The sequence below is a fragment of the Sarcophilus harrisii genome, chromosome 4, assembly GCF_902635505.1.
Source record: "Sarcophilus harrisii chromosome 4, mSarHar1.11, whole genome shotgun sequence".
NCBI lineage: Eukaryota > Metazoa > Chordata > Mammalia > Dasyuromorphia > Dasyuridae > Sarcophilus > Sarcophilus harrisii.
The window spans coordinates 183,227,301-183,253,278 of NC_045429.1; the positions used below are offsets into that span (position 1 = coordinate 183,227,301).

The 25,978-nt window shown below is 34.1% G+C and overlaps 2 protein-coding genes across 3 annotated transcripts in view; one reads left to right on the forward strand and one right to left on the reverse strand.

Annotated features, from left to right (window-relative positions):
- The window catches only part of TRAPPC3L (trafficking protein particle complex 3 like), a 50,477-nt gene that overhangs the window by 18,068 nt on the left and 6,431 nt on the right, over nt 1-25,978 (forward strand). The gene's annotated exons all lie outside the window — the stretch shown is intronic.
- On the reverse strand, nt 15,029-25,482 carry CALHM5 (calcium homeostasis modulator family member 5). Its single transcript, XM_012549303.3, has 2 exons — nt 24,809-25,482; nt 15,029-16,205 (listed from the first exon to the last, which is right to left on the reverse strand). Exons 1-2 carry the CDS (start codon nt 25,346-25,348, stop codon nt 15,816-15,818), a joined length of 930 nt encoding a protein of 309 aa, XP_012404757.1. The 5' UTR covers nt 25,349-25,482; the 3' UTR covers nt 15,029-15,815.

Consider the following 25,978-nt stretch of genomic DNA (forward strand, 5'->3'; position numbering starts at 1 on the left):
GCAGAGGAAAAATTTCCATGCCCCTTCTGTGGTCTGCGTTTACTATATAACTTTCTTAATATGTAAGATCATGAGTTAAGTGTATATGTGTTAGTGTGTGTGTGTGTGTGTGTGTGTGTGTGTGTGGTAGTTACCTAAGGGTACTAATTCAAATATTTAATAAGATACACAAATATACCTACATATGTACATATATATATATATAATCAATAGCATTATAATATAATTTTAAAACATTTTAATAGAATAGTCTTTTTTAAGTTTAGAGTGCTTTACTCTATTTATTATCTCATTTGTCCTTACAAATAGGATAGAGAAGTTGTTATTATTATTTCCTTTTTTTTTTTACAAATAGGAAAACTGAGGCTCAGAGGAATTAAGTGCTGTGCTTAAGGTCAGAGAGCAAGTCAGTTATAGAACCAATATAAAATTTTCACATCCAATTTTCTCAAAATTATGTTCTACCAGAGACTCCAATACTTTTTTATAACTGTTCATCTCATTAATGTGGTATTTTCCTCCCAATAATATGGATGACAGACCACCCATGCCTTCTTAACCTCTGTGACTTTACTCTGCATTGTAATATAAAAAATACTGGATGGAAAAGTTCAAATCTTAGCTCTTTCATCTTCCATCTATTACCTTGGATAAATCATTTAATTTCTCTCACCCTCAGTTTTCTCATATGTAAAATGAGCAGGTTAGATCAGATGGTCTCTGAGGTCCTCTCCAAATTTGTATCTATGACACAAAGTTGTAAGGGGGCATGTCCATGCCCTTCTATGGTAGTTGATGACTTATTATCATTTTAATAGTCCAAGCAAAACAAAATAATGGACCATTGGAGATCAGATGAAGGACAATCAAATTTGCTTTATCTGTTTTGTTGGACTCTGTCTCCATACCAGAGACAAGTAGACATAAGGCTTCCAGGACTTATTGTACTAATCAGCTGAACCAACTGACTGAATTTAACAATGTGAACTTAGTCAGCAATGTCTGCATAAACATCTAGTGCTTAGCACAGCACCTGATACATAGTAGGCACTTAAATGCTTGTTGATTGACTGATAGACATGACCACATTCTTGGAAAGATGAAGATTCTGGAAAATACTAAAATGGTTTCATGAAAAAAATCTTACTGACATTTACATTTCTTTATGTTGGTAGTTAAAGACTGTACCTTTAAGTTCTTTCTAAAATAGCCACCACTTAGAATTCCTTTAAATGTTTTGTTTTGGGTGATTTAATTTATATTACAACCTATAAGCATTTGCATTCAATTATATCATTGATTTTTATATCACTCAACAGAAAATCGTTGCTTGCATTATTTAATTAAGGTAAAATTTCAACTTCAAATTCATCATTAGATTTAGAAGGCTTCCTTTTTTGCTTTCAAGAGTAAAGACATGCATGACCCACAGATTCAGTGTATTACATCCCAGTGCTGTATACAAATAGTCTGAGAGTGAGGCACCATTAGACTTCCTGTGCTGGCATTTTCCTCAGTCTTTTCATTCAATCTACTGGGAGTAACAATAATATATGATGCTAACAGAACAAGGCAATCAGTCTCTGTCACTGTGGTCTAAGTAGTCCACATTCAGTATTGATCTCACTCAGGAAAAAGCCCATCCTGCTTTTATGTACTAGTTTATGCAAAGAAAACTGTCATAAATAAGCTGTCAGTTAAAAGACAAGCTGCTCAGAGGGAAGCTTTATGGAAGATTTGCCTATAAAATTTAAACATACCTCCGTGACATTTTAAATCCTGTTCCACATCTTGGGGCTTTCCACATTCACCATGTTCACCAAAATCCTATTATAAAAAATCCTTGTGAATAGGGTTTATTTAATTCTTTGTCTTTTATTCCCTAACATATCCAACATACTACCTCACACATAGTAGATGTGTAGTAGAATGCTTATTGATTGATTGATACCTATATAATTAAATTATGATGTGATTAAGCAATGTCTGATATTCCAAGTCAGTGATTCCATCTCTGGGCAAAGTAAAGCAAATTTATATTTGAAAATGTTTGTGGTGGCACAAACCTATAATCTCTGCTGCTGAGGAGCTGAGGCTGGCGGATCACATGAGTTCTGAGCCATCATAAGCTGATCAGATATATACACTATGTTTGGCACCATTATAGCTAACTTCTAATTGCTAATGGCCACATATTGCTTAAGATGGTATGATTGGATAATGTCAGATATAGAGTAAGTCAAAGCAGTGGGTTCCTTAAGTGGCAGCTGCAAATCCAGCCTGGGTGAGATAGGAAATGATATATAGTGTGACAGGAAGGAAATGAGGAAGGAAAGAAGGAAATAAGGAAGAAAAAAAGAAAGGAAAGAAAGGAGGGAAGGAGGAAAGTATGAAGAGAAGAAGAAGAAAAAGAAGAAGAAGGAGGAGGAGGAGGAGGAGGGAGAGTGGAAGGAAGGAAGAAAAGAAAGGAAAAAAGGAGGAAAGAAACAAAAAGAAAGAAACAAAGAAAGAAAGAAAAAGAAGGAAGGAAGAAAAGAAAAGAAAGAAAGAAGTTTTAATTCCTTTTGAATTTTAAACTGTATTTTTTCTTTTCCTTTTGATTTCCTAGTCTGGCATCTTCCCTACTGTTGACAGCCTATGTCTTCCATTGGTATAGACACAAAGCAAAGAAAAAATCCTCAATGAATTAACAAGATTATATGGATCATAGGGTTAGAGACTGGGCACTGACAAAATCTTGAAGTCAGGCTTTGGTTTCACTGATTGATTACCTCATTATAGAGAAACCATTATTACAAATAAAGGCAAATCTATTTTTCTTGATTTTTTTTTTGTCCAGGCCTATAATTTTATCTGTGAAGTGAGCTTCTGGCATAAAAATACTACTCCTTCCCTACACACCGATCAACAATGCTTCTATATCTTAACCTTAGAAAATTGTCAAATACTCAGAGGTTTTCCTTGTCCTTGATTCATCCAACCAAGATATGTCAAAGACAAGGCATGAATACAAGTCTTCTAGGAACTAGAAGGGAACTTTGCAGTCATTTAATGTAATCCATAGAAATGAGGAAACTAAGGTACAGGAATGGAGAAATTTTGAATTCAGGCCTTCCTGACTCCAGGTCCAGCACCTTGTCTTATACTACCTAAAGGAACCTGATTTTAAGTGAATAGTTTCTAGAATATGAATATAAAACTGGTAAATATCTGGATAACTGTCATAGAAATTTAGGAATTATATCTATTTGTTTATGTAATACATAATAATAGAATAAAAGGCTAATTTTACAAAAAGATATCTGAATAACTAGCTAATTAATAATGCTCATTGGGTTGTAAAGAAGTACCCATTAGAGTAGCTCATAACATGAATCTGGGGAATGTTTCCTCCCAAGATTCTCTAAAGCATACATTTTGGTACCAGAATATTTTTAGATCACTCATCGTGATTTTAACCATGGGAATAAGTTACTGGTGTTTTCTTGAATTAACAAATAACATTACCACAGAAGCCCTTGCCAGTGATTTCTGGGTGCCTGCCCCCTTTCATAACAACCCAGTAATTTTCCTACATGTTTCTAAGTAAAATGGAAGAACCAAGATTGCTTCCTTAAGCAACAATATATCACAGTGCACCTCAGCAGAGACTCATTCTGCAAATCATCTTGTCCTTCTTAAGGCATAAGCTAAAATTCTTAAATGACTCACTCCATCTCTCCTCCCCAGTGAAAATACCAGCATCAGCCTTTGTTCCCAAGATGCTCATTTCTTCATCTATAAAACAAGTTGGATTCAATAACCTCTAAATTTTGTTCTCTTCTAAATTCAAGTCTGGGTCCCACTTCATTCAATCTTAGTTTTATTCCTGAATCTCTAAGATTTGGTGTCAGCCTACTTCCTACTCAGTTCTTTCCTTTTGAGGGAATTAATTTCCATTTAGAGTGTATTTTTCTGATACATACATAGCTGTTTGTATGTTTTCTCCTCTATTAGCAAGTGAACATCTTGATATTGCAAATTGTAATTTTGCTTTTCCATATCCCAAGCACTTAACACACATGGCCTGCCACATAGGCAAGGCTTAATAAAAAGGAAATCATGGAACTGTATCTACTGCACTGACTACACACTGAAACTCTTCAACTTGAATAGGTCCTTAACCACTGTAGAGTGATCATTTATTTATCAATGATTGTATGCCAGTAATATTTCTCCTGACTATTCGAGTCCTCAATGCAACTCTCCCTTCTTTGTCAGTCAGTAGAAAACCTCATCTTCCACTATACTGAAATTAAAATCTCTTGGCATTCTTAACTCCAATTCTTTACTCTTAACAAACCCCTTTTTATTTCTTTATTCGTCCTCTTCTACTTTGTTGCCTTAATTTCCAAAGATGTGTAACATCCTTTGCTGATCAAGCTACTTGTGCCTCTGATATCATTTCCTTTAAGTGTTCAGGACCTTTCTCCATATACTATTATTATTTCTTTTTCTCAACAATGTTAACATTCCCAACATTCCCCTATATGACATTGAATTTGACATGGTCTGATCTAGACCTACCCCTCTTTCCTAGTTCTTTTTTGGCATCCTTATCTCCAGACTTGAAAACTAACAATCAGACTTAGCATTTTCCAGCACACATAAAAAATCAGTTGCCCAAATCTCACAATGTCTCAGTTTCCTTATCTGTAAAATAAAAAAAGATTAAACGTGGCCTGTAAGATCCCTTCCAGTTTGAAATCCACGATTTTATGATTGGGTGAGTTCTTCAAAATACTACAAAAATAATTATCATTGTATTTTCATCTGTGTTGCTCTTTTTTCTACTCCCCTATTCAAAAACTTTATTTGGTTCTGCGTTGCCCATGGAATAAAAAAGTCCTTAGTCTAGTCTGTCATTTTAAGGTTCTGGTTCCAGTTCATGTTTTTCAGCTTTATTTAATTTTATTTCCATGTACCCTACATTTAAACCTCTCATTCTGTGCTTTATTATCTCTGGATTTAGTTTTATACTCTATTCTCTGTGCTTTATTATCTCTGGATTTATGAAGTCTGAACCTTATACCTAAATCTATTCCTCTTTATCTCTATCTTTGTTGAAATCCTCCTCTTCCTTCAAGACTCAGTTCAGATGCTTTTCATCGTCTAACCTCATTTCCCTAACTGAAAGTGATCAATTTTTTTCCTCAATTTCCCCCGGAAGTAACATGTCAAATTCTCTGCTATCAATTTTACCACAAATAGCTAACTAGTATTTATCTATAAATTTGCAAAGATCTTAGCAAACACTGTCTCACATTATTCTTCCAATAATGGTGAGGCACACTCTTTCTAGAAGGAATAGCACTATTTTTATTTGTTTTCTGTGCCTAGACCAAGAGGTAGAAAGTGGGAAATACAAATGGCTGCAAACATCAGGCAAAATGGCTGGGGTGGATAGCTAAATGAGATGTGAAGATAAAATAAGCTCTGGAATCTATGGCCAGCTAGATACTGTGTGCTAGCCTTGGTAGCAGATTGACAGTTTGAAGTCAATCACTTGTCAAGTCAACTAGAATTAACTAAGTGCTTACTATGTGCCAGACATTGTGCTAAGAACTGGGAATACAAATACAAGGAGAAAGAAAGTTTCTCCCCTCAAAGAGCTTACATTCTAATAAGTGAAGACAATACATAAAAAGCTGAAAGGGTTGGGGATAGAAGGTACCCATGCATAGATATGAAAGAAAGTTTAGAAAGTCTAGGAAGTCAGGAATGAAATCTGGAGAGGAATGAAGACATTGGATGGCCTAGGCCATCCTTAAAATGATGGTTTTGGGAAAAACCATAGAAGAAGCAGTAGCAGAATTAGAATATACCACCATCATAAGAAGTTCAAGGATAGAGTAAATTTCCTAAATGAGAAGATTGTTATGGAATGGTAGAAGAAATCTGGAGAAGCAACTGAAACTAGGAGAAGAATATATTCCAAATTTAATTGGCATATTTCTCCAATGACTAGGGTATAGGTTCTGAAGGTCTGGAAGTTTGAAGATCCAGTGTGGAGGGTGCTTGTCCAGGTAGAACAAAGTAGGGTTTCATTAATAGACAGATGATCTGGGGGCATGTTATATGAAGATAGTCTCAAATTCTTCATCTTCTACAACAAGTGCTAATGCCTTAAGCTAGGTGGTATAATGGATAAAATGTGGAACTTAAAATGACTGAAAGACCCGAGTTCAAATCTCTGCCTCACCTATTTAATAGCTATATGACTCTGGACAGGATATTTAACTGTTTTTTGGCTCAATATTTTCATTTGTAAAATGCAGGTGATAATAGCATTTTTCTCCATAGAATTGTTGTGAGGACTAAATGATATGCAAATCACTTTGTGATTATATAGATTCTAACTATTGTTATTTTAATGATTTTATTGCAAGTACTTGTGATGAACACTGCAATAATAAGATGACTAAATAGCCTTGAAATGATGTTTCCTTCTTGACTTTGGGCTTACAGTAACAATGCACCCTTGCCAATTCCTTTATTTGTATTTTCTAGGAAAACCTTCCTTCCACTTAGCTATTATTTACTTCTTTGTTCTGCTTTCATTTATAGTGAGAATGTCAAAATAAATACCAGAAAAAATGGTTCCTCTAGTAAAAAACATATCCATTAGCTGCACGTCTCATTTAAAGTACTAATAGTTGCTAGTTTAAACTATATTATTCTTAGAATTCTATGCCCTTTCTCTATTTGGCATGCAGATATAGGCTGACCATATAAGATTAAGGGTAATTTTGTATTTTTCATTGTTTCATGGTCTTATGTGACCAAATATTTCATATTACCACTTACTGATAATAAACCTCTCCAAAATTAGCTTAGCTACACTGGTCCCAGAAAAAGGAGGCATAGAATGCTTTTTGGACTATACAAAAAACCTTTCTAGACTAATAGAACTTGTGTTTTCCTGCTTCAGCTTTCAAGAACTGCTGGTCAACTTTCCACCATTTCAAGGTTTTGGACTTTGTTGTAGTTCTAGATATTTTGTTTCTATAAAAACAGTAAGATAATTCTCAGTGTTTTGGCTGCCATATCACTTTTGCTGACTCATAGTGAGCTTGTGGTCCAATAAAACTCCTAGTTCTTTTTCACGTGAACCATTGTCTAGACATATTTCCACCATCATCATAACAAGATTTGAGCTGTAATAGAATCCTTGGCAGAACATATACAAATCTAATTCAATAATAAATGGTGAAATCATTCTGATAATTTGATCAGAATTTTTTTCTATTTTTAAAAGAGTGCTATCTTTAAGAAGAATTGATAGGATTTATTCCTCTGATTTTAGAATCAAATGAGAATATTAAATTTGTTATTCCATAGGCTTTAACATAACCAAATCATTATGACATTTTAGAAGACTGTAGACTTCTAAAAATTGCATTTACACTGCAATTTTTTTTATAAAGCTTTGTTCATCCATGGATAATGTGCTTTTTTCATCCTACATGAAAAGAAAGCAAAGTTTCTCTCTTTCCCCTCCTAATGATTATTTCTTTCCTTGCTTTTTTTTTCTTCTTCCAAAGAAACAATAGAGTAGAATTTATGGTGATGAAACCACTATATAGCAGAGTGGGTATTTTTCTGTCATGTGGTTGTCAGAAAGAATGTTGGGGCATAGAGACTTTTGGTTGATATCCAATTCAAAAATTTATGAGATTCTATATTCTTTCATTCCCCTCACCCCTCAAGCATGTTATAGTTAAGTAAAGATATATTTATATATACATATATATGTATATATATATATGTATATATATATATTCATGCCCAACTTATTCATACATATACATATATCTAAATATATAGCCAATATATACTAAGACACACACATATAACATATTTACCCATATGTAAAGATGCATCTATAACAATATTACTATGGCTGATGTATGATATAGATTTCTTTCTTGATTGAACCTTTAAGTTTGACCTTGTCTAAGATTAGTGATTACTAGCACTGCTTTTTTTCTAATAAATTCTACTCCTGTTCCTTGTTGTAGTGTTCATGTATATTTCTTATTTCCTATTCCTGCTAACTCTTCTACTTTAATTCAGCTTCTTAACTTGCCTTTCTATATCACTTCACCTCCCCCCATTCATGGATCCATCCCATATCTTGTTAGACCCTTATTGTGAGTGTGGATACAGCAGTGGAAAGAGTTGTTTGAAGTTAGAGGGCTTACATACAAATCCTGTCCTTTTGCTTATTACCTGTGTGTTGTTGGACAAGTCATTTACCTGCTATAGGGCTCAATTTCTTCAAATGTAAAATGAGATCCAGATCATAGAGTTCCCAGGTTTAATCAAATTATGTATTCAATTAAAAATATGGACCAGTTGTTCTTGAAGACAAACTTTGGGATAAATTCATAAGATCATAGATTTAGAAATAAAAAGATTCTTAGAAATCTTATAGTCTAACCTTTTCATTTTATTTTATTTTAAAAATTTATTTCCATTTATCTTGAACCTAAGAAATAAAACAAAGCACTTCCATAATGTACTAGAATAGAAAAAGAATAATTGCACATGAAACTACAAACTTGTTATGTATAGCTTGCTATTCCTATTAAATATGTAATATAAACCACTTAATACATATTTCTATTTATTAGTTCTTGCTCTGGCTACAGATAGTTTCTTCTGTGATGTCACACAATAGCAGAACCGGAATTTGAACCCAGATCCTTTGACTGCAAATCTAGCATCTTTTTACCTGCACTATGTATCTTCTCTTTCTCAAAACCTTTTGTTATTTCCATGGAAACTCTATATGTAATGACTACAACAATATAAGTGGAAAAACTACAACAAAAGAACTGAAACAAATCTATGGAATTATAATGACTAGACTTGGCCCTAAAAAATAAATTCTTCCATTTGGAGTGAGAAATGGGGATTGTGTATGAAAGTGTGCATACAAATGTTAAGTTGTTTTGATATATTAGTTACAGTTATTCTTGTTTAATTGTTTATTCTTTAAAAAATTTTTTCTAAATTTATTTTTGTTGTTATATTTTTAAGCTTCAAACTGTGCCTCGTTTCCCTTGTGGTATCACAGTACAGAATACTACTCTCTTTCTCTCTTTCTCTCTCTCTCTCTCTCTCTCTCTCTCTCTCTCTCTCTATCTCTCGATTTTTCTCTCAAACATACACACACATATACAATATATACATATTCATATACATCTACAATATTTGTAAAACCGTATTATGTATAATTCTGTTTATTAGTTCTTTCTCTGGAGTTGATAGCATCTTTCATAGGTACTTTGTAATTTATTTGAATATTGATAATACTCAGAACAGCTTAGTCATTTCCTGTTATTCTTTGAACAATATTTCCATTACAAGCTGGGCCTGAACTCATTAAAGAAGGATGTCCTGGAACTTCATAGATGAGAGCCACCCAAATCTCTGCTCTATTCGGACAGCTAAGTGGAGCAGTGAATAGAGCACACTTACTAGCTGTGTGACACTGGGAAAGGCACTTAACCCTATTTGCTTCAGTTTCCTCATCTGCAAAATAAGCTGGAGAAGGAAATGGGACAATGCTCCAGTATCTTTGCCAAGAAAATCCCAAATGGGTACATATAGAGTTGGTTATGACTGAAAAAGGATTGAACAACTTTGCTCTATCACTTACCACTATTGGTGACCCCAGATCGTTTGTTCTTCAGTTTTTTATCTATAAAATGAGGTGGGATAAGTTTGCTGTTTTTGTTTTATATTCAACTATTCATGACCCACATGGGGTTTTCTTGGCAAAGATATTGGAGTGGCTTGACATTTCTTTCTCTAGTTCATTTTACAGATGAGGAAACTGAGTCAAATGGGATTAAGTGATTTACCCAGGGTCACACAGTTAGTGAGTGTCTGACAATAAATGTTAACTTAGTAAAATGAATTTTCCTGATCTGAGGGCCAGTGATTTATTCACTGAATCTCTAAATAACTTCTAAGGCTTTTCTTCCATCTCTGACATTCTATATCAAAGGAAATATAGTCTCTTACTTTAGAATATTCAGAAAACAGAATGTTATTATATCGTAAATAGTTATAGATACAACCTACTGGTTTTTAATTCATAGGCCATTTAACAAAGAAAGTATTTGGAAGCTTTGCTCTTTAGCACAATTTTTAAAATTTGATCAAATCCCCTTTTGGTTTAGTTATTTTTGAACTGTTCTGTCTTTAACTTTTGCCATGGTGAAAACATTGAAAGCTTTTTTTTTTTTTCATAATTTCCATCTGTGTGCCTCTGGGCTGCAGAAATCTGAAAAGAATTTGGAAAGTTACCATAAGAATATAATGTAAAAAACAGATCATTTTGGACAATAAGCTTTTGGTTCAATAATAGAAGTATAGAAGATATATGAATGTATATACATAAAAAGCCACATACAAATTGATTTTCTTTGATAAGGAATAATAAATTAATCTTTTCAATAAAAAGGAAAGAACACTGGATAATGAGTGAGAAGAGATCAGAATTCAAAGTGCTTTGAAAAATCATATATCAACTGGGTGATGATTTAACAAGTTATATAGGAATATATTGTATATTATTCTACTGTAGGAATCAGGACTATGAAGAATATAGAAAAGTGTGGGGAGATTTGAAAACTTATGCAAAGTAAACAGAAATAGAAAATATTATATACATAAACACTGCAATAACTAAATATAGTGAATTAATATGAATCAAGCTTGGCCCCAGAGGAGAAATATGAAAATATACCTTCCATGGTGAGGCATTTTCTGATCTCCTTAGTTATTAGTGTTCCTTTCCTCCTGAATTTACTTTGGAAGAACAAGGAAGAGGAGGAGGGGTAGAAAAAGGACAAAGAGGAGGAGAAGAATAAAGAGAGGGAGATGAAGGAGGAGGAAAGGGAAGGAGAGGGAAAGAGGAATAAGAAAAGAAACAAGAGGAAAAAGAAGGAACATATTAACTAATGGCTAACTAATAATAATTAGAATTGGCATTAACTAATAGCTAGTAATTACACATAGTGCTTTAAAGGTATCAGAGTATTATTTATATATATTTTATGATTTAAACCTCACAATAACCATGGGAGATAGATGCTGTAATTATCCCCACTTTACAGTTGAGGAGAGTAAGGCAAATAGAGGATAAATGATTCAACCAGGATCACACAGTTTGGCAGTCTGATGCCACATTTGAAATCAGGTCTTTTTGACAAGTCCAGAAATCTAACCAGTAGACCCTCATTTATCTGTATACATGCTGTATACCCCCTTCCCCCAGTAGATGTAAGCTCTTAGAAGACAAGTCTAATTTCATTTTTATCTTATACAAAATGGTTACCTATATTTGTGAAACTTTAGATATGAATTATATTGTGATATTCCCAAGGAATCCTAAAATGAGCCAAAGAGATAAGGGGCTGGGGAGAACTACCCAAGAACTAGCAAATAGGTCAGATCTGTAACTAAAGAATATTTAAAATATCTAAATTTGCTTGGCCTCCATGTATAAACCATGGGCTATTAATCAAGATTGTCCCTCTCATGCTTTCCCTGACTTTTGTCATTTCCCTCAAGGCAAGAGATCATGAACAGAAGGCAAGAGATTTGAACAGAAAAGGGAGAGATCTAAAAAAAAATTTCCAGAGGAACTGAACAGTGAAAATATTAAATACAGCACTTATCTAAGAGTTCAAGTCTAAGTGGAAGAAACAGACATCTTGCAAACATGATGTTTTCTGTGTACCTAATTCTCTCTCCCCCAAAAGAAGCTGACAGTTCTTCACTACCCTATGACTACTTGTTTGTTCCACAGACATTCTGTGAAATGTTAGGGCTTGGAATTTTCAGAATGTCCAGATGGAGCCAGTTCTTTCCCTCGTGTAATTATATCAGAGAGTACATATTTCTTGATTCTGTGGTTGTATAAAGGAGTAAAACACATTTTTAACACATAACCTTTGGCATTTGTTTTATTAAAATATGATACTAGACAGTTTGTCACATGATTCAAGGCAATTTAAATAGACTTGTGATGGAAAGTTCCATCCACATCCAGAAAGAGAATTATAGAGACTGAATATGGATTAAAATATAGAATTTTCACCTTTTTTGTTGTTTGTTTTTTCTTTCTCATGTTTTTTTTTCCTCTTTTGATCCAATTTTTCTTGCATAGCATGACAAATATGGAACTATGTTTAGAATTGTACATCTTTAACTTATATTGGATTACTTGGCTGTCTATGAGAGGGAAGAGAAAAATTTGGAACACAAAGTTTTGCAAAGGTAAATTTAAAAACTATTTTTGCATATATTTTGAAAAATAAAATACTATTTAAAAGTTAAAAAAGAAAGTACTTCACACATTTATGTGATGTAATGACCAGGGAATAACTTTAAAAGTATTTTTCTTTTTTTCCCCTATAAAAAAGTCATAAGGGAGAAGAAATATAAATGATAATAATGATGATAATAATGGTTTTTTAGAATAGATTTGCTATTTCCCAAATGGATGGAACTCCTGATAAGGAAACTTTCTCTACCAAAGTTGATTGATACCTGTTCTGCACAGGGTTTTAACCTATGGCCCCAAACTTCATCCATGGTCACATAGCCAGAGTAATCCAGCTCTTTCTGATTTGAAATCAGATCTCTATGATCCTTACACTATCTCTCAATAGTAATAGTAATAACAATGACACTTTCATCAACAACTGATATCTCCATAGATTTTTTTAATGAAAGCTTTTTATTTACAAGACATATGAATGAGTAATTTTTCAACATTGACCCTTGCAAAACCTTTTGTTCCAAAATTTTCCCCTCCTTTCATTCCCTAGATGGCAGGTAGTCCAATACATGTTAAAAATGTTAAAATATATGTTAAATCCAATATGTGCATCCATACTTATACAGTTATCTTGCTGCATAAGAAAAATTGGATCAAGAAGGGAAAAAAAAAACCTGAGAAAGAAAACAAAATGCAAGCAAACAACAACAGAAAGAGTGAAAATGGTATGTTGTGGTTCATACTTAGTTCTACAGTCCTCTCTCTAAGTATAGATAGCTCTCTTCATCACTGAACAATTGGAACTGGTTTGAATCATCTCATTGTTGACAATTGGAACTGGTTTGAATCATCTCATTGTTGAAGAGAGCCATGTCCGTCAGAATTGATCATTGTATAGTCTTGTTGTTGCTGTGTATAATGATCTCCTAGTTCTGCTCATTTCACTTAGCTTCAGTTCATGTAAATCTCTCCATGCCTCTCTGAAATCATCCTGTTGATCTTTTCTTACAGAACAATAATATTCCATAATATTAATATATCATAATTTATTCAATCATTCTCCAATTGATGGGTATCCATTCAGTTTCCAGTTTTACTCCACTACAAAAAGGACTGTCACGAATATTTTTGCACATGTGGGTCCCTTTCCCTCCTTTAAGATCTCTTTGGGATATAAGCCCAGTAGAAACACTGCTGGGTCAAAGGGTATGCCCAATTTGATAACTTTTTGAGCATAATTCCAAATTGCTCTCACAGAATGGTTGTATCTATTTACAACTCCACCAACAATGTATCAGTGCTCCAGTTTTCCCACACCCGCTCCAACATTTGTCATTATCTTTTCCTGTCATCTTAACCAATCTGACAGGTGTATTAATGGTATCTCAGAGTTGTCTTAATTTGCATTTCTCTGATCAATAGTGATTTGGAGCACCTTTTCATATGATTAAAAATAGTTTCAATTTCTTCATCTGAAAATTGTATATTCATATCCTTTGACCATTTATCAATTGGAGAATAGCTTGATTTCTTATAAATCTGAGTCAATTCTCTATATATTTTAGAAATGAGGCATTTATCAGAATCTTTGAATAGAAAAATGTTTTCCCAGCTTATTGCTTTCCTTCTAATCTTGTCCGCATTAGTTTTGTTTGTACAAAAACTTTTTAACTTAATATAATCAAAGTTATCTATTTTGTGATCAATAATGATCTCTGGCTCTTCTTTGGTCACAAATTCCTTCTTCCTCCATAGGTCTGAGAGGTAAACTATCCTATGTTCTTCTAATTTCTTTGTAATATCATTCTTTATGTCTTATTCATGAACCCATTTCAACCTTATCTTGGTTATACAGTGTTATGTGTGGGTCAGTGCCTAATTTCTACCATACTAATTTCCAATTTTCCCAGCAATTTTTGTCAAATAATGAATTCTTATCCCAAAAGTTGGGATCTTTGGGTTTGTCAACCACTAGATTGCTACAGTTATTGCCTATTTTGTCCTGTGAACCTAACCTATTTCACTGATCAACTAGTCTATTTCTTAGTCAGTACCAAATGGTTTTGATGACTGTTGTTTATTATATAGTTTTAGATCTGGTACAGCTAGGCCACTTTCATTTACTTTTTGCCCCCCATTAATTCCCTTGAAATTCTTGACCTTTTGTTCTTCCAGATGAATTTTGCTGTTATTTTTTTCTAGTTCAGTAAAATAGTTTCTTGGGAGTTTGATTGATATATTACTAAGTAAGTAGATTATTTTAGATAGTATTGTCATCTTTATTATTATGTTCACACCTCCATAGACATTTAAGGTTTGTAAATACACATTTTTTCATACAGATGAGGTGGGTATTACAGGTTTTATTTTCATTTTACATATTAAATGATTTGCCCATGGTTAGAAAGCCACTATGGCAGCATCAAATCAATCAATTAGCACTTATTTTGTTGTTGTCATTAGCTATTTTAATTGTGCCTGATTCTTTATGATCTCATTTGGGGTTTTCTTGGCAAAGATACTAGCATGGTTTGCTACTCCAGCTCATTTTAGATGAGGAAATTGAAGCAAACAGAGTTAAGTGATTTTCTCAGGGTAATACAGCTAGTAAGTAACTGAGGTTAGATTTGAACTCAGGTCTTTTTGACTCCAGGTTCAGTGCTCACTGTGCCATCTAGCTATTCCCTACATTATATAATAATAATAATAATAATAATAATAATAATAGTAATAACAACATTGATACTAACAACTGATTCCCACATAATTTTTTATATTTTACAAATATATACACTTATTGTGATAGTAATACAAGTTCTATTATTTTCATTTTGCAGATAAGGAAACTGAGGTTCAAAGTGATAAATGAATTGTCCATGCTCAGAAAGCTACTATAGCAAGTGCTAAGTCAATCAATTAGCACATATTTGTTTCATGACAATGATTTATGTGTCAGGCACTCTGCTAGGGTCTAAGGAACATAAAAAGACAAAAATAAAATGGTCTCTGCTCTCACAGAGCTTGCATTCTATTAGGGAGAAACATATACATATAAGCAAATACTAAATATATGCAAAGTAAATACAAGGTATTTTGGGAGGATGGAAAGTTCTAGCAATAAGACCTTCTTGAAAAGGTAGCATTTCAACTGAGCTTTGAAGGATATAAAGATTCTAAGATATGGCCATATGGAATATGGATATATTCCAAGATAAACATTTTGGGAAGGAGGGACAGCCTATATAGATGTGGGAGATGGGATGAAATCCACACAGGACATCAAGCAGGCCATTTTGGAGGCAGGAGTTCAACCCAGATCTTTCTAATCACAAGCTGATCTTTGTGCCGCTCTAACCATTATACAAAACTGCTTTAAGAGCCTTTTTGGTTAATGAAATGTGAAGATTTCCCCAAATGTAGGATATAGAGCATTTAAAAAAATGTCAGAAGGGTAGACATGATCCTTTTCTACATGCTAGACAACAGCTCGGTTGTCTACAAAGTCCAAAGATGTCTCTGTATCTTCAGAATTGATTCCTTGTCCATCTTCCACCACCCGGTGCAGGGTGCTATAGTGTTGTTGAGTTCGGTTGAAGGAGTACAGCTCTGAAGCAGCCTCCCAGGCTTCAAAGGTGGGCATGGGGAAAGCATCTGGCTTTTTGTTTTCAAAAAAACATTTTAGGTTCCTTTCACTCAGCCTGGCTGCATACTGCTGGAAGGTTTGCTCAAACTGCTCTTTCTCCTGCTCGGCATAGGTCTTCCAGAACTTCATTTGAAGGTGGCTGATCTTAGAACGGCACCTGACATAGCAGGTGGTGATCAGAGAGAAGAAGGCAGCCATGGAAATCACACACCACCCTAGAATCTTGGAAAGAAAATGGAGAAACAATGAATTTTCAATTATTCAAAATGACGAATCAGCACATCAGAGATTTAGAACTAGAAAGAATCTCCAAAGTTGTTTTGTCCAACTCTATCCCTTTGGAATGTGTGGCTAAATCACACAGAGTAAGCCCTTAATAAATGCTTATTGATTAAACAAATGATTGAAAATGATTTATCACCAGAGACTACAATAATATAATTTCTTATTTCTCATCAGAATTGCTATTTTATATTCTAGACTCAAAGTTCTTACCTTTTTTGGTAACATAGACCCTTGTCAGACAGATGAAGCTTCTAGATCCCTTCTCAGAACCATATTTTTAAGCAGTGGCAGGTATTTCCAAATGGGAATTCTCCATACTAATGAAACCTCATTTGCAGAATTCTGCCTCACTTAAATCCAATTCAGGATAGAGTGTTATCACTTGGATGCCCTTGGTCCTCTTTGAAAATGAGGAACTCATTCAGAATACACAAGAAAAACCTCAAAAGTCATCTAGCACATCTTGAACATTTTACGGACAAGGAAACTGAATCCTAGAGAAATTAAATAACTTGTTCCACAGGTATTGAGTATAATAAAGCCAACAACTGAACATAGACCCTACTGACTCGTTACACTACCAAGAATAGGCAATCTGAGGAGAAAGGAACTTCATACTCATAACCTGAAACCTGAATATTCACTCAGATCTTGGATAATTAATAGTTGACTACTTAGAGAATCAGCCACAAGTGAAAGAAACCAAGATGAAATTTATTTTGGGGAAGGCAACACTCCTTCTCACTGATACCAAAACAAGTCATTGTACAGGTACAGATGTTGCTGAAAAGAAGACTGTGTACCACTACCATCAAGCAGTTCAATTTTGCTGATAAAAATATATATTGTTGCATTAACAGAACATAGAAAAGGCTATGTACAGCCCACAACTGACCTAATTATCAGTTGAAATGCTCATTGCATACTATTACTATGTAGCAGTTGTGGTTTAAGGTTGTTCAGACAATGTAATAATGTTTTCTTTAAAAAAAACTGTTATTTTCACATAGACAAAGGGGCTTTGATTCAGTGATTACTCAAGAAAGGTTTTATTGAAACTGATACCTTTAATCTTCATAGCATATAAACTCTGTATATACTTTGTGTTTAATTTTCATTAAAAGTATAGTATTAAGAGGTAGTCAGATAGCACAGTAGATAGAGTATTTAGCTTAAAATCAGGAAGACTCATCTTTATGAGTTCAAATCTGTCCTCAGATACTAATTGCTTGTGATTCTGGGCAAGTCACTTAACCCTGTTTGCTTCAGTTCCGTATCTGCAAAATAAGCTGGAGCAAACCACTCCAATATGTTTGCTAAGAAAAACCTCAAATGGAATCATAAAGAATCAGATATGATTTAACAACAAAAACTAGGAATGAGATGGGTGTTATTTTCATATATATATATATATAAAACTTTTTTTTATATGGTCAATATTTTGAAGTCAATAAATTACATATATGTTGCCTGACATTACACAATCTGCAACCCCTTCACTGCCTCCCATTCACTTACCAAGCATAAAGAATACAGTGTTTTTTTCTTTGGTAGAGACTGGCATGTGGTAATGACCTTTTTCAGTAAATCCAATTACATTTTAGTCTCTTGATTATCTTTTAGCATGCAGTTCTCTTGGATCTCTGCATAAGATACACATGATAGACAGATATGATGACTACTAGAATGGTTCATAGTTGATTTTTTTTTAATATTCTTATGAATCACTGATTGTTGTGCAAAAATATTTTAAAGGCACATCTAGAACTTCTGAGTATAGATTTTAATGTATCAAAAAAAAAACCCTCACTTCTAATTAATGTACATAGCTTCTCCCTCTTTATCCCCTTCATAGTATGTCAGCAGAGTAGCCTTTTGGAATGATAATTTTGAATGTGAATGACCGACTATCTTGTTTTTGTCTTAAAAGTTTGTTTTAAGCACAGTGCCTCACAAAAAGTAGGCCCTTAATAAATTCTTCTTGATTGAACAAATAATTAAAAAGTAAACATAAAGAAAGTACAATAATATAATTTCTAGTTTCTCATCAGAATTTCTATTTTATATTCTAGACTCAAGATTTTTTTGGGGGGGGTAGATAAAATTCTTAACATTTTTTTTTTCAATATATACTCTATTGGTCTGGTGAAGCCTCTAGATACTTGGATATTTTTAAATATAAAAAGTACATAGAATTTCCACGAAAACCAGATATTGGTGAAAAAAAATGTAATTTTCCCCATCTAAGTTCACAAGATTCCCTAAAATTTATTCATAGACTTCAGATTAAGAATCTGCATGTAGACCAACTCATTGCCTCTCCTACATGTATTGGTATATGTGATCCTTAGTAGTGTATTTTAGGTAATGGGCTGGGGGCAGTCCTATAATCAAGAAGTTCTGAATTTAAGTCTTATTTCTAATCTATACTAGCTATAGGTATATTAGGGAAAGTGATATTTTCATTGTGCCAAGTAATTTTCCAGGACTTTTAAGTTACAAATGTGTGAATAATTATCATTGGAAGACATTTCCACAAGGGAATTTTACCTATCAATGAAACCACATTTGCAGAGTTCCACCTCACTTAAATCCAATTCATGATCAAATCATGATATCACCTGGATATTATTGATCCTCTTTGAAAATGAAAAACTTACAACAACAACTAAACCCTACCATTTCCACTGTCCTTCAAAAATGAATCTTAAGGTGAGGAGGCATCAGGTATTGATGAATTTTCTTAGTAATAATTTTATTTCCTAAAAATATCTTATTTCCCATATTATTCTCACTTAAGAAATAACTTAAAAATCAACCTTTAAAATGTCATTATATGCTTCTTATTCTGTGAAGAAATAGGTAATAATAATAATATGTGCAAAATATAGTATTCCAAGAGTTAGGAAATTAGAGCAACTTTTCAACAATGCTCTGATTCAGACCAATTCCAATAGACTTGTGATGGAGAGAATTATCTGCATCCAGAAAGAAAACTATGGAAACTGAATATGGCTCACAACAGTATTTTCATCTTTGTTTGCTTGTTTTTTTTTTCTGATTTTTTTCCCTTTTTTAATCTGATTTTTCTTGTGCAGCATGATAAATTTGCTTGTTTTTTTTTTCTGATTTTTTTCCCTTTTATTCTTTTTCTTAAAAAAAGAAAGAAATTAGAGCAATTATGTGGTACAGTGGATAGAATGCTGGGCCTGGAGTCAGGAATACTCATCTTGCTGAGATCAAATCTAACTCAGATTTGTGACTCTACCTGTGTGATCCTGGGCAAGTCACTTAACTCTGCCTCAGTTTCTCATCTATAAAATGAGCTGGAGAAGGAAATGGGAAATGATTTCAATGTTTTTATCAAGAAAACTCCAAATGGAGTTATAGAGTCAGATACAACTGAAAAATGGCTGAATAACAACAAAGGAGCTAAGGAAATCTGGGCAGAGAAAACAGTTTTTAAGCAGATTTCTTCTGATATTGGTGACTTTTTAGTTGTTTCCCAGATAATGTGCATGTCTTGCTAAGGGACTGAAATCTCTATAATGCTATTACGGTTCTAATGCTGGTATGGAATGATCATAGGATCTTGACAACTATTCTAATGGAGCACAAGGAGATGATCAAGTAAAAATAAGAGATTTAGAAAGTGCTTTATGTTCTGTTTTACCTCTGTTATCTCATTTGAATTTCATAACAACTCTGTGGAATAGGTTCTATTATTATGCTCATCTTATAGATGAAGAAAGTGATCCTCAAAGCAATTATGTGACTTATCCAAACTCATGTAGGTAGCAAGTACCTGAGGTAGAATTTGAACCTGGACTTTTCTGGCTTGAGCCCAATGCTTTATCTACTAAACAATTTTGCCTCCTTAAATATAGTCTTAGTAACAGACTATATTTGTCTTATGAAATCTAGAGTTTCTAGAGACTCATAACCAAAGAGTTGGTCATCAAATGATAAGATAACTAAGGCATAGGGGGATAACAAACTGTGTCAACAGAAGTACACACTCTAATGAAATCATTGGCCCTTGAAGTCCTAAATAAGCACTTTGTAAGTGATCCATTTAAGTAAGTTATTATTAGAAAGAAATAAGATGAGCTCAAACATGTATATATTTACAGATTCTTTGAGGAAAATTGACTCATTTGAAGATAAAGCTTTTAGCTCTTTCTGATTGCTTTAAAATGTTTAAGGTTATTTGGAATCATTTGTGTGCATTATAATTTTGACTTTAGCCAGAAAATTTGGCTTTCTTCCAACTCTTTAGTTTTTGTTTGTTTTTTAATGCTTATCTCAGGAGCTTAATTTATATCTGCTTAGCTAATACACCTCTTTTTTAACATCTCTAATGCTAACTTTAATGCTAATTCTCTATCTAGCAAATCCCTTATTTTAATCCATTTTTCTATCAGACTTGTAACCCCTATCCAGGGGTGGGCATGAGAGAACTGATTCTTAAATTTTTACTATAAGCATCTACACTTTAGAAATTGATTAATGCTATAATTCAAGGCCTGCTATATATATATATTTTTTATTGATTGTCTAAACTTAGAAACATGAGAGAGAAAAGGTTAGTAATATAAATTAAATTTAAAAGTGCCTCCTTCCCACATTTATTTTTGGGTGAAATGTTTGTTAAATATTTATGATTATATCCCTGCCCTGATCTACATCTATTTTGTTTCAGACCTCTTTTGGACTTCAGATGCTAGAAAAGCATATCAATTGAATGATGAGTTCTGTTCCCTAATTCTAATCTGACATTTTAGGTCAGAAGCTATTCATATTTTTAAATTTGAGCAGAGCCCAAAAGGGACCTTTGGAAGATTTGTATAATGATCTCCAGATGAACTGATTTCCTCATAGAAACCATAATATATCTAGAAATAAATAGCACATAGCATCTCAAATACTGGTTTCAACATTCTAACCATAACCGCCATTATTTTTAGCAAGTAACTGATGAAAGAACTTGAGTTTTAACTCCCTGTTCCCTTTGGAAGAGGTATTAACAAGCAGACAATTAGAAATATAAAGAACCAGGGAAATAAAGGAACATTTAAAAAAAGGGGGTGTGTGGATTTTTAATACAAAAATGGAATCATTCATCTTTGACTTATTGAAATGTACTTGGAATTTCCTTATGGCTATTTCAAAAGCAAAAGAAAACAAACAACCCCTTCCATCAACATAATAAATAAATAAAAGATAAATAACTCATCAACAAATAATTAGAAGAGTTTTATACTTGATTGGCAGTTTAGTGTTGTATAGCTATAAGTCATGAGGAAATTGAAAATGGTGTGTGTGTGTAGAATAGTTCTCTTCAGACATTTGAAATATTGTACTGTTGGAAAGAGATGAGAATGGAGGCAGAGTAGTTCAGTGGAAGAAACATGCTGATTTGGAAGTTAAAAGATCTATCTGTCTTTCAATCCCTCTTTTGACATGTGACTTTAGGTAAACCATTTCCTTCCCTGTTTCTTCATCTATGAAGGGAAACAGATTACTCAAATTTGCATCTTCTGCTTTACCTGGTTTCAGCTCCCTAGAATAAGGTATCCTTTTCAAGATAAACTTATCACTCCACAGTAAACTCATCACTTCTATTCTATCATCATTCTGCTAACCCAAATCCTGATTGAAAACTCTCTCAATGTCCTCTCCATTCTGTCTGAAGGGATAACTTGCAGGGGTCCTCAAACTACAGCCCGTGGGCCAGATGCGGCAGCTGAGGACGATTATCCCCCTCACCCAGGGCTATGAAGTTTCTTTCCCTCCAACAATCTGAGGGACAGTGAACTGCCCCCCTATTTAAAAAGTTTGAGGACTCCTGGTAGAGGATGGAGTATCAAACTTCCCACAATGTCCTCCTCTATAGAGGGCAGATAGTGGATTTTTACTCATTGCTGCTCTGGTTTTCAACTCCAGGGAACAAGATACCCTCTTGCTTTAAGATGTCTCTTTGCTTTCTTGCTTACTTTTGTGTTTTTTCTACATCCATTAACTCCTTGAAGTTAGTTACTATCTTTCTTTTATTAATTGTACACACAGAACTTAACACAAAGTCTGACACACAGTAGGCACTTAATTAATGATTAATTAATTGATTAAATTGGATTCCTTTGTATATTCACCCTTCCCCCCCCCTTCAGCATCTGAGCTCTCCCGGCAATTGGGATAAAGTGACTTGCCCAGGGTCATACAGCTAGGACGTCTTAAGTGTCTGAGTTCACATTGAATTCAGGTCCTCCTGACTTCAGGATTGGTGCTCTATCCACTGCGCCACCTAGCTGCCCCATATCTTTTATTTTATTTTATTTATTTTAAGGAGGCAATCAGAATTAAATGATTTGCTCTGGGTTGCAAAACTAGTAAGTGTTTGAGTTCATATTTAAACTCAGATCTTCCTGACTTCAGAATGATCTGCAGTACCATCTAGTTGCCTTTTGTATTTATTGATCATAAGAACTTGTTCCATTTGTCCCCATAGGACAAAGTTCAGGGATAGACTGAAGTTTTCAAAGGAGAAAATGTCACTTTGACATCTGGATTGACTTCTTAATCATTTGAGCTACCCTAGAGTATAATGTACTGCCTCTGAAGTTGATACGGTCCACTTCATGAAACTTTTATAATCAAAAAATGGATGACTACTACTTGGGCACATTATAGTAGGGATTTTTTTTTTTTTTTTTTTTTTTTTTTTGCTATGGGTTAGATCAGATAGTAACTGAGGTTCCTTCCAACTCCCAAATTCTATAATCACAGTGCAATAGGAAGCAGGTTACAACATTTTAAAAAATTATGGAGAAACAGAGGAAAAGATGTCATCAAAGAAATGAGAAAAGATGACTTGATTATATGGTAAGAGCAAAGAACAACAGAGTTGTGGATAGATTGTGTTTTACACTATTGGAAGGAATATCTACATCAATAAAATCACAGATCCATTTGAGTATTTGAATCTACTGGAAGGATGAAGCTAGGAGTAGGTCACAAGTAAATAAATAAGGTAACAACACTTATTAAACATCTATTATGTATTAGACACTTTGTAATTACATAAAATGTTGGCTATGACTTACATCTCCAATTCACAAGCACCTTCAAATAAAGACATTGATTTAAAGGGAAAAGGATTTTTATTATATATTGGATATACTAATGGCAGTTTGTGAAAAGTACTGCAGTTTATAGTTTGAGGTGTTTTAATCTAAGAAAAGACCATGAACATGTTGCCAAACTTTTATAAAGATGTGTTTTTTGTAGCCAACTTTCATGAATACTGATAAATGGGACAAACTCAAGAGGTGTAAAATTACCAACCTTCAATGCATTTACTGTAAAAGCTGACAACAGACCTGATATATTGTTTTTCTACCCCATTGATAATTTTGGCAGAGTTAGCTTCCTGTTTGAGCTTCACAAATAGGAAGTGAAGCTGTACTTATCTGTGATCTGGTGCAGGCTGTGCACATTTGCTTGTTATATATTTTTATACAGATCTCCTATGTGAAGGGAGAAGCCAAAAATCCTAAGATTAACATACTTTCATTTTTCTAGACCATCAGGTAACATTCCAACTTTCTTTTTTCCCATTGTTGCTACCCTGGCATAGAACTTAGAAGTATAGTCAGTCCTGTTCCCTAGAGATCATGATTTCCTTCTCTATTTAAATAGCCCTTGTTTCCTGTATATAAAATAACATGGGGAAATCAGCTCATTCAAGGGACACAGAATAATGGTTCTATGGTTTTCTGTGTTATTGAAATTCATGATTTAGACGAAAAGAGCATTCAGAGTAAGAGATCTGACCCAGCTTTGGAAAGCTGGCCTTTCATTTGTCTCAGTTCCATGACAATAACAGAAGAAACTCCAGATAAGCTTTTTCTGGGAAGTTAGCTTTTAAGAAATAAATGTATAGTTGAAAGCCAGGAGTTTCCAGTTACAAGCTCTGCCATTAGCACTCATTTCTGCCATGTTTTACAGTTATATATTATTGACACTATCAACTCAGAGAGGTTACTATAAAGTACATTTAAGTCTTAATAGCTTAAAACTGTATTGAGATGGGGCAGCTAGGTGGCACAGTGGATAGAGCACCAGCCTTGAAGTCTGGGGGACCTGAGTTCAAATCTGACCTTAGATACTTAACACCTCCTAGCTGTGTGACCCTGGGCAAGTCACTTAACCCCAATCGCTTCAGCAAAAACAAAACAAAACAGAACAAAAAACTGTACTGGGACTTTGGGAAAACCTTATATATGTCGAATAGGATTTCTTTTTTACAGACATGGTAAAGACATAATTCAAACCACAAATAGTAATTACCACTGGGTCATGTGACCCTATAAAAACTTTACGAGAATTTGTCTTTTTGCTGCACCTGTTGACATTTCTATGTAATTCCATGACCCTAAGACTCAACTGAGATCATAAGAAAAACTAAGTATCAGCTGCATGGAATGAATCCATTAAATCAAGGCATTGAGAAGAGAATCAATTTGTTGTCTTAATCTTACCTGAGATTGTGCTTGTAGAGTTAGCTTCAATTCCTGGGTATCTGCAGAGGACATGCTTGTTTTCCCACAAGCTACTTTGTACAGTTCTTGTAGGCACTCAGAAGACTTGTCCTTGCAAATCATCTTCAGGAAATGTGGATTCTTGGTGCCACTCATGGCACATTCATAAAAGGTCCCATTGAGCAAAGCCACAGAAAGCCACATCGTTGGAGCCACCAGGGCACTTAAAGTGATCTGGCCAAAGACATAAAAGAAATGGCAGCTATTCCCCTTGGGGAAGATTTTTCTGGGGTTTACGCAGCATCCTGTGAATAGTCTCCACATCCTGCTATTCAAAAAGTACCCAATGATCAGCAACACCCATGCTGGGGCAAGGAGAAAGACCAATCCATAGGTAGAGTTTTCAGTGCTACATGGACATCTGAAAGCAACAATCGAGAAGAGACGTTCACCTCCTAGTGTCAGCAAAGCCATAAAGCTGTAACCAATGACATTTTTCTGATTAGTGAGGAATTTAAAAACAGTTTGAATCCCATCCATATTTGAATTCACAGAAGGGAGGGAAGAAGCGTTGTTTGTCAGATGAGCAGAAAGATGGTGTCTGGGTTTGCAGTAGGGAGGAGTTTGTCATCAAAAATAGTAGTCTTGTTTCTTTTTCAGATTTGGTACAGCCGCAGATAAGGAAACAATGTCATTCACCAAGAATGAATATATCTAAGTGAGTGTGTTCAGATATTGCCTCCTGCTGGTAGAAATATTGTCTTCTAACTGAAGAGAAAGCCAACTGCAGTCCTGCCAAATCAAAAACTCACAGAAGACTAGAGGTGGAAGAGTTCCAAATATAATGGAATTGCAGCAAAGATTTCAGAAAGAAAAATAGAGAAGTATACACTTACACAATCATCACACAATCATCCCAGGAATTTCCCAGCTGTGTAGGCACTGACACACAGAAATTTTAAACACTTCATCACAAGCCTAAAGCAAAGTCTGGAGTGTTTTAGTCATTTTCCTTTGGTACTTTAAGGTTTGGGGGAGAAGGAAATGTTTCAAACACTCTCAAAATGCATTGGTTTAGATATTTGAACCAAATCCCAGTATTTTGAGGTTTATAATTTATATCTGTAAAAGTCTTAAGAATATATAAATGTATTAAAGGAAGAAACTGTG